The 10,488-nt window shown below is 35.5% G+C and overlaps 1 protein-coding gene across 4 annotated transcripts in view; it reads right to left on the bottom strand.

Annotated features, from left to right (window-relative positions):
* ARHGAP5 (Rho GTPase activating protein 5) overlaps positions 1–10,488 on the bottom strand; it is an 80,200-nt gene that overhangs the window by 55,563 nt on the left and 14,149 nt on the right. For all 4 annotated transcript variants that reach the window (XM_025391846.1, XM_025391845.1, XM_025391844.1 and 1 more), the window contains one exon: positions 6,366–10,250. In XM_025391846.1, coding sequence (XP_025247631.1) covers positions 6,366–10,082 — 3,717 coding nt within the window. In that variant the 5' untranslated portion in view covers positions 10,083–10,250. The remainder of the gene's footprint in view (positions 1–6,365; positions 10,251–10,488) is intronic.

Here is a 10,488-nt window from a genome sequence, read left to right as displayed (position 1 = left end):
ATATACACCATGGAATACTATGCAGCCATAAAAAAGGATGAGTTTGTGTCCTTTGTAGGGACATGGATGCAGCTGGAATCCATCATTCTTAGCAAACTATCACAAGAACAGAAAACCAAACACCGCATGTTCTCACTCATAGGTGGGAACTGAACAATGAGATCACTTGGACTCGGGAAGGGGAACATCACACACCGGGGCCTATCATGGGGAGGGGGGCGGGGGGAGGGATTGCATTGGGAGTTATACCTGATGTAAATGACGAGTTGATGGGTGCAGCACACCAACAAGGCACAAGTATACATATGTAACAAACCTGCACGTTATGCACATGTACCCTACAACTTACAGTATAATAATAATAAATAAATTTAAAAAAAAAAAAAAAAAAGAAAGCCAAATTTAAATTAGCGAAAATGTATGCCACCAACATAATTTTTCAAATTAAATCTCAACAAAATGTATAAATCAGAAATATACTTTAAAAATTAACCATCCAATTACATTTCTGTCTGAATTTGAAAAGCAATAAATCAAGGTCAAATGAACAACACAGAATTCAAAGAAACGGCAAATAGTAAAATCCTGCCAGAAATACTTGCACTATATATCCACACTTGTTACCATAAATTGGTGTAGCCAGCACCAAAAATGCTGCTGAAGAAACAAATTTTAACTTTATGAGAAATTATAGAAGCACCATAGATCTAGTTAATCAGGTAGACCAATTTAGCTGGTTAGCCAGGAAGAAAGCAATAGAAACAGTACTGAAGAAAGCCTAAGTAAATTCTTTCCACACGAGATGAGATAAGAGAAAGAACCAGAAGTCCGGCTAAACTTGTTGAAAATATAAAACATATTTAATTTTCAGCAAAATCAATTTTATTAGACTGAACTTCTTGAGAGCAGAGCCATGAATGACCAAGTCATCCCCATATTAGTTTCTAACAGTGTTCAGGCATAGCAGGCATTTACCAAAATGCTTGTTGAATAAAATGAATTTGCTTGAGTCAAAATAAATTGTAATTAAACACATGAACAGTTCTTTTACAAAAACAAAGGCCATACATTTATGCTGACTTCAACTGATCACAGTACAACACAGAGTACTGTGCTAGGCCACAGAGATCAACTATAAACAAGATACAAATCTTGCCTGCAGTAGACATTGTGGTTTTCCTACCTTAGAAATTACCTCAATTTCACAGAAAGCCAATTTCACCCAGAGCTCTCAGGATAAAGAGTGAAACCTAAACTCATTTTTCTTTTTTTTTCCGAGACAGGGTCTCGCTCTGTTGCACAGGCTGGAATGCAGTGGTGCAGTCACAGTTCACTGCAATCTCAAACTCTTGGGTTCAAGTGATCCTTCGGGGCTCATCACTATGCCCAGTTGAATTTTTACATTTTTGTACGGATGGTGTCTCACTATGTTGCCCAGGTGGGTTGGACCTAAATTTAGTTGGATAATTCTACTCCCCTCGACAGACTGTATTGGTTAGGAATAGATGTAGGACCTAACTCAAGGCAGACTAGAAAAGATGCTGGTTGAAGGTTCTACAAAGGAACCTTTCTCATTCTCCTAAACACACTTCCTGTACAAAGGTGACTCTCACTTTCTTCCCTAAGGTGATGTTTTCAAGGTAACAATGGATACAATGAATATTCCGTATCAACTCTGAAGAAATTAAGCAAGAAAATAAGTACAAAAAAGAAAATCTGAAATTTTCAAGCAGTTCAAGACATTGTTGAATAAAGAATCTTTGCTCATTCAACGAAGTGTAAGCCTATCCCTTCAGATCTGTAAGTACTGCCTTCCTATAGTAAGCTTTTTTTTTTTTTTGGAGACAGAGTCTCGCTCTGTCACCCAGGCTGGAGTGCAGTGGCACGATCTTGGCTCACTGCAACCTCCACCTTCTCGGTTTAGGCGACTCTCCTGCCTCAGCCTCCCGAGTAGCTGGGATTACAAGTACACACCACCCCTCGTGGCTAATTTTTATATTTTCAGTAGAGACAGGTTTTCACCATGATGGCCAGGCTGGTCTTGTGTTCTGACCTCAAGTGATCCGCCTGCCTTGCCCTCCCAAAGTGCTAGGATTACAGGTGTGAGCCACCGCACCCTGTCTGCTCTTTCTATATAGTAAGCTTTTTTATATCCAGTTTTTTTTTTTAGCCTTCACAAAATTCTTTCAAGAACCTGATTTCTCTCAGATGTGAACACCAGCAGTCAACCTAATGACTGTCAAGAGGTTAAATGATACACACTAAAAAACATAACTTTCTCATTATTTATGCATTCTGATATAGACAAATGACAACAGAAACATTTCCATATATTTCATTACTTTTATATCTGGAATGAACAATTTACAGATAGAGTGAGGTTCTAGAAATCAGAAGTCAAACAATGCTAAACCTAAGATTTACTACATTAATAAAATAGCATGGTATGAAGTTATGATTTGCTAATATCAAATTAATACCTTGTGACTCAATATATACATATTAGTATCTATCTAAAACATACTTATTTTGGTTTAATTCTTCTGCCAGTCTCCAAACCCCATTACAGTGGCTAAAGCAGCAAAATCTTTTAAGACACTAATTGATGGTGGATTTAGATAAGAAGAGAGCAGTAAAATACAAAGAAAAAAACACTGACTAGGAGGAATACAAGTTGGTAATTACTAATACAAAAAGGAGGAAAATATTCAGGGCCTGGAATAAGACATGAAAACAATTTAAAAAGAAGTTAAAAATAAAAAAATCATCTGAATACCAGCTTATACTAATACACCATAAAATTCAAGTATTTTACTATTTATCTGAATCAAGCTAAAAATAAAATAGACAAAATAGATACTGAAGAAAAATTAAACCAACTTAAACACAGGTGTTTAACACATTCCTTGAATGTGTTAAAAACTGGCAATTTTATTATTAATACAACTCAGATTTTCTCAGGAAATTTCAAGCAGTTCTCTTAAAGGGCTGCTTTTTGAACACTAGTAGGTTACTAAATTAATTCTGATTTTAAGTAAAAAAGTACTTCTTTTTTCACTGTAATAGACTACAAATCTATTTTGGTTTATTAGAACACAGCTATGTTCATCTGTTTACATATGGTCTATCGCTGCTTTCACAATACAACAGATATGACCAGGTGCAACAGACTATAGGACCCTCAAAGCCTAAAACATTTACTATCAGGCCCTTTACAGAAAGTTTATCAATGTCTGCCCTAGATCAATGACTAAACACATTGACCTCCTTTAAGAACATACTATGTTCCTCTCCCACTGTATGTACATCCTATTTATTCAGCATTAAATACTCTCCATTACATATCACCAACCCCCAGTTAACTATGTAGCTATCAGATCTGACTAAAAATGACTTTTCAAGAAGGCCTTTCCTCACCATTTAGACTAACACATCCTAATTCAACTAGCCACATTTCAAGTGTCCGATAGCCCCATGTGGCTAACATGTTTGAAAGACAGCAGTAAACCAGAGGTCTGTTTGTTTCCAGACTGTATTCTATTGGTCGATATGCCTACCTCTGTGCCAGTAACACACTGTCTTGAAGTTTTATATTATATGATAGAATGAGCATACACACTACCACCATTCCACCCTGCCTTTCTTCTTCAGAAGTGTCCATGCTATCAAATCAGCATGTGAAATTTCTTAAAAACTTTGGAAACTTCCAATGAAACAACACTGAATCTAGAGCTCAGTCTGAAGAACAGTGACTTCTCTATGATATGCCATATTCATGGACAGGAAGACAATAGCTCTGTCATTTATTTAGGTCTTTTTAATGTCTTTCAATAACATTTTATACTTTTCCAACACAGAGGTTACACATTCATTATTCCTGGGGACTTGATAATCTGCCATGTTTTTGTAAATGGTGTCTTCTGTAATGACTTTCTCTAGTTTTCTGCTGCTAATATATAGAAATGCAACCTATCTTTGATTACTGATCTTATATCAAGCTATTTTGTTAACTAATAATTTATCAGTAGATAAATACTACTTTAGTAATACTAATCTTTTTTGGCTTTTACTACTACTTCACAATTTACTTAATACTTACAGGATTATTTGAAGCATTTTTGTTTAGGTCAATTACATTTTTCCAGCACTTTATTCATTTTGTTTAAACTTTCAAACTTGTGGCACGGAATTGTTGATAGTATTCTCTATTATCTTTTAATCTGATCTATCTGTAATTATGTTCTCCTTTTTATTCAGTGTTTGTTTATGCCTTCTTTTTTCTCACATCACTATTACCAGAGGTTTGTCTATTCTATTTTTTAGTCTTTTCAAATAAAATCAGCTTTTAGCCTTTATTTTTCACATGGCCTCTGTAACTCTACTACTTTACAAATGAATGCCTACATCTGCCTCCTGACTAAAAGTATACAAAATTATACTAATACTGTAATTAGAAGGACTATGTGGCAGTATGGAAAAATATGATTGTACTACTGCTATTAAAGAGAATGTTTCTGGTCTTAGGAAATACACAATGAAATATTTAATAGCAAAAAGAGTCCATTATCTCCAACTTAATCTCAAAGGGCTTAAAAAAATAAAACAAACCAATAGACACAAAAACACACACACACACGCACGTGCATACACACAGCTCCATCAAGTGGGGCAAAATGTAGATAATTGGCAAATATGGGTAAAGGATATATGGATTCCCCTTTACTATTCCTCCAACTTTCACTGAAATTACATCAAAATAAAAGGTTACCAAAGCAATTAGGCTTGTGAACAAAAATGGAAAAAAAATCCACAAAAATAAAAGCAATTTAAAAATGGAAAGACTGTGTTTTATTTTTGTTAAGAAACATTAAGTAGTTTTAATAATATAAACCAATTAACAGAAAAACATTAAAGTTTTTTGTTAGTGATAAAATGGAACTAGTGATAATAGGGTAAGTGTGAAGAGATGCCAGAGAGTAGCATGTTATGAGTTGAGTATGTGCTGTAAGTCTAGATCAGTATATTTTTAAAAGTTTACAGCTGGGCGCGGTGGCTCACGGCTGTAATCCCAGGACTTTGTGAGGCTGAGGCGGGCCTCGGATCATCTGAGGTGGGGAGTTCAAGACCAGTCTGACCAACATGGAGAAACCCCTGTCTCTACCAAAAATACAAAATTAGCCAGGCATGCTGGCACATGCCTGTAATCCCAGCTACTCAGGAAGGGTGAGGCAGGAGAATCGCTTGAACTCGGGAGGTGGAGGTTGCGGTGAGCCAAGATCGTGCCACTGCGCTCTAGCCTGGGAAACAAGAGTGGAACTCCATCTCAAAAACAAAAATTTTAAAAAAGGTTACATGCCTCCTCCAGAAAATTTGCTAATGACAAAAAAACATAATACTTTAACTTAAACTTAGAAAATAAAGCAGAGTCTATCCAACTATAATGGGGAGTTACTATATTTAGGAAAATTACCTAGACTAAGCTTACTCAAAATATCCACATCTTTAATTGGGTCTGATAAACAGCAGTCAGCTATAGAAAATAAGTATTGACAATTTACAAGATTATGGACTTAACCTATGAAGAAATTACCAGTACATTAGCATAAAAGCCTACTGAATGCTATCTTGAGACCATAAAATCCTTAAATAAAAGTTTGTGTGCAATTAAGTGTCAAACAGTATTAGAAGTGAAGTTGCTAAAATACCACTGTGAAAAATATCTAATAAAAGTCAAAATTATTAAATACAACTTTAACAGCATTCATATTTAGGTTTCAAATGCTTAATACCATCAGATGGATTAGCACCTACTGAAAATGTAAAAGATGAAAGAATGCTTGCTTTCTTTCTTTTAATTTGGTTAGAATTCTTCAATTCAAATTTCAGAAACCTTTCTGTCCACCTTCAGGCAGTATACCACCATCTGCAAAGAAGCTGCCTGGAAAAGTTAATAAATATCCAAGACTATAAACTGTTACAATTTTATTGTATTATTAATATCCTTGAGTGAGACAGGTATGCCAAATTAACACTGCAAAATCGTAGGGCAAAAGGGAAAAACAGAAAAATAGGATGATTTACAAATGGAAAAATTAAGAACAAAATCACTTCATATCTGGGTTTCTGTAAAAAGAAAAAACACATTCACCCAGAATTTTTATGCTGAAGAATATGAAATCAAACTCTATCCCAATAAAGCACAAAAATAACAAAAAATCACTTATCCCCACAAAATACTCAGAAAATTAAAAAGGGCTAATAATTACACATATGGAATGAATAAGACTAAATTCTAACACTGATGTATTTTAAAAACGCAACAACAAGCATTTTTATAAACATCACTGACCTTAAGTTAACCTTACCTTTTTATCTTCTTTCACTTTGTGGGTTTTCTTCTTCATCTTCTTATCATCTAACTCCTGGTCAGAAGTGATTGCAGGATTATCAATACCACCTTTCCAAGTTTCAACAGGAGAAAGAAGTGGATCTTCTTCACTTCCACGATGTCTTCCTTTTCTTTTTGTTTTAGAAGTGGTGAAAGCCTCATCATCACTGGCATCTGAATGTGTTCTTCTATAGTATGACTTGGCTTTACTAAACAAGGTTTTAGATTTGTATTTGTATTTTGAAGGCCTCCGTTCCCCATGACTTTTTGAGGTTCTATCAGAAAATCCGTTTTCTTCATCTCCTTGGGTATTATTTACAAATGAGTTTCGAATTTTAATGCGATTTTGACTATCATCTGGGACAACATAAATCTCATCAGAATAGCCCTTCTGTTTGAAAATTGTATCAATGGGTTCCGCATAGTTATCTGAAGGATCCATATCTTCAGGATGTGCCAAAGGCACCCGGGAAGTCTGCTTTCTTGGATTTTTACCAATACCAGCTTCAATTGTTTTTAAAAGGTTTGGATCCAGTTTTTTCACATTTGTCTTAGGTACAACTGGTTTAGGTTTAATAGGTGGAGGCACTTTATGGTTGCGTTCATGGTCATGACAGTTTGGGGTACTATGAATGGGATATTCATTTCCTTCCAAATCTAATCTATATCTGGAACGGTCACTAGGTGTTGGAAGCAACTGTACATCATCCCCAATTGGACTATAAGGAGGTGGTGCTTCTGTGTCATCATCTGAATCAGGGTAGTTATTATAGGGAAAACAGTCTCTGGGAGATGGTAGAAAAACATCTTCACTTTGATGGGTTGATTCCCTTGTATTATCAGACAAATAAGAATTTTCTATCATATTTTTTTTCTCTAGAACATCACTAAAAAACAGAGTAAAGACCTCAGTTTGCCGATGATACTGAGATAAAGAATACAATGCTGTAAATTTAGCAGTGATCTCAGTTGCAATGTGTTCTCCTTCAGTCATTAACTCTTTGATAGCCTCATTTTCAAAAAAATCTGCTTGGCTGTCAGTAACTGCCACCAGCTGTACAGGAATGGTGTCTTGAACTTCTGATAGAAATGCTCGAAGCATTCCCATTGATGCTTTCCGTTTTGCAGAGTAAACTAATATATACCCATGAACTAGTTCATCTTTTCTTACTCCAATTGAAGAGTGGTATGATAATATTGTGATCTGTATTCGCCTCCTTTTTTCACCAATGATTTTATCAAGCATTAGGGAATTATTCTGTCCAGCTTGAGCAGCACTGCAAGAATGAGAATCAAGGAAGGGTGAAAGAATAAGATCCACACTAAATGGATCTCCACACATGGCGCACATGACAATTCTCAGGTCAGCTTCTGATATGTCCTTATTGGCAGGAACTGGGCTCACCATATCCAAATTGTGTTTAACTGATTCCAATACTCCTCTTAGAGCTTGTTTTATTTGGGTTTCATTAAATTTACGAGGATACGTACCAGCAGGTACATCTACAAAAGGACATTGTAACTTGTTTGCCAACTGCTGCCCTTGGTGCCTGAGAATTGGTAGATTCTTACTAATGGAATCTCTCTGATTAGCCAGAATTAATGTAAATGGAAGATTAGCCATGTATTTATCTTTTCTGATCTGAGAAGCTTCAGTTCTTATTTTCCCAATAAATTCCCCAATAAAACTCAATGACTCAATGGAATTAAATACACAGAAGCACCCATGTGGTTTAAAGGCGGCAGTCCATAACTGACTCAAAAAGTAAGGCGATTTGGCATCAACCGGCCGAAGATCAAGTTCATAAATTTTTCCATCTAAGGCATACTCATCATCAGTGGACTGTGTCCTTATCTCATTTGCTAGTTCTTGGGCAAGGCCATCCTTCCCTAAAATAAAAAGGTTAACTTTATCTATACTGGTACTATCGTGATATAATCTTAAGCGGCCGTGATCCAACTGTAAAAGACTACTAGCAAGTAACTGCTCCACTTTAATGTCTGTACAATTTTGACCACTAAGACATGTTTCTTTAGTGGGATGATAAACAAATCCTATATGCTTAAGTAGAAGAGATTCCCTATCAGGTGCAAGTTTCTGTAAAGCTTTATATCTAGGTTCTTCACTCAGAACTGTATGAATTTCACTCATTTTATCTGAACTGGGTGTTGCATTAAGATCTAAATCATAAAAAAGTTCAGAATGCTCAAAAAGCATTTCTTGAAACTCTTCTTTGGCTTTTTCAACTATTTCTCGCTGATGCCTACCATATACCTCTTTGCTATCAGCCTCAGTGATATATTTGAAGGCTTCATCCTCCATAACAAAGCACATAACTTCCTCCCACGGCTGCCCAGGTGAAATGAACTGAATTTTTTCCAAAGTCTTTTTGAATTTTTCCTTCATTTCTACCCTCCTCTTCTCGGATATTAGATGTTGTACATGGTTCTGATAGACTTTTTCAGCTTCTAAAGTGCTCAGGAGGTCAAATGGAATCCGCCTATCATTAATTTTGTCTATATGGTCAGTTTCATCCCAAGGTGTTTTTTCTAGCACCACAAAACATAACTGGAAATCTGCTCTCTTTTCCATTAACTTCAAAGCTTCTGACCAATTCAAATGTTCAATCTCTTCTAGATTTGGCAAAAGAGTGTTAAAAGCTCTTGGTAAAGTGTTTATATACTCTTCTCTCCTTTTTCTTATGTGTTCCTGTTTAAGTTGTTCTATATGTTTTGAGAATGCATTTCTGGCCTTTCTTGTTCCCTCTAAGTTGATGTATTCTTCATAATCAGGATGATTTTTTAATTTATTACTAACAGTTTTCCAAGTTGCATGATAATCTCTCACAGTCTGCACAAGTTTTTCAAACTTATCTGTTGCTGTGACAACAAGTTGTCTCTGTGTTTTATAAGCATCCAAATAGGGAATAATTTTAGGCTTGCTACGAGTTTTATCCAACATTTGTACCAGTGCAGTGAAACATGTTTCAATGTTGACATTAAATCGTGCTGATGTTTCCACTACAAGAAGGTTCTTTTTGTTTGAAGCAAATGCCTGAACCTCTCTAAGATAATGATCCACACATTCATCACATTTAGTTGCTGCTATTATTACAGGTTTTTTTGATTTTGATAACTGGACAAAAAGGTTATTCACAAATTTAAGTTGATCATCAAACTTCCTATTGCATCCCTGACTTACATCAATGCATAATAAAAATCCATCTACATTGAGCTTCCCTTCAGGCATTTGCTTCTGTTCAAAGTCTTGTTCTAAGCCTAGTTGATCAGTGCAAATGTACATTAGCTTTTCTGCTGACTGCAATTTAGATGCAGCTGCACGTTTTATATATGGTTGCAAATTCGTACTCCGATGAGGCAAGAAAGTCTGGTCATCAATGAACTCTGTTTGTTCAATGACATGAATTTTGCATTCTACTCCATCTTCACCATTTTGTATTATGTCACCCCAGTACAAAAAGTGATCATTGTTTACTACTCGTCCTCCAAAGTCAATGGTGCTAAGCACAGAAGTATGCTCTGGATAATACTCATCTGCTTTTGAGCGTACAAATCTATTGCACAAACAAGACTTTCCAACTCCACAGTTACCTTTGTCTTTTTCAGTCCCAGAGAGTCCAACTACACTGATGGTATAGGATGGGGGACGAGGCTCTTTGTTTTTTGCCATCATAACTCTCTTCTCATGTCTCTACATTCATAAAGGTAACCAGATATGCTTCTCATTCTGAAAATAAAATCATCTCAAAATACAGATCCCAAATTTCAGAACTGTATTTGGTTCTTTGTATTTCCCTCATTTCTGTGCAGAAACATCTTCAAGATCATAGGGATCATCTTCCTATAAAGGGGGGGAGGGAAAAAAACAAATCTTAATCACAAATTACATACACTGAATTACAAATAACAAAGATGTTTACAACAAAGCACCATACAAGTTAATAATCATGATACATGTATTTTAAGAGGTAACTACATAGACAGTTTATGACTTACTGTTATAAATACACGATGACCTCAAAACATAAGGCAAACCTAACAAAATACAAAATCTAATGTAATGTCTCACAAACTTTAAA

The sequence above is a fragment of the Theropithecus gelada genome, chromosome 7b (assembly GCF_003255815.1).
Source record: "Theropithecus gelada isolate Dixy chromosome 7b, Tgel_1.0, whole genome shotgun sequence".
NCBI classification, from domain to species: Eukaryota; Metazoa; Chordata; class Mammalia; order Primates; family Cercopithecidae; genus Theropithecus; species Theropithecus gelada.
Note: the sequence above shows the minus strand (reverse complement) of the source record. Positions and strands in the feature narration are given on the sequence as shown.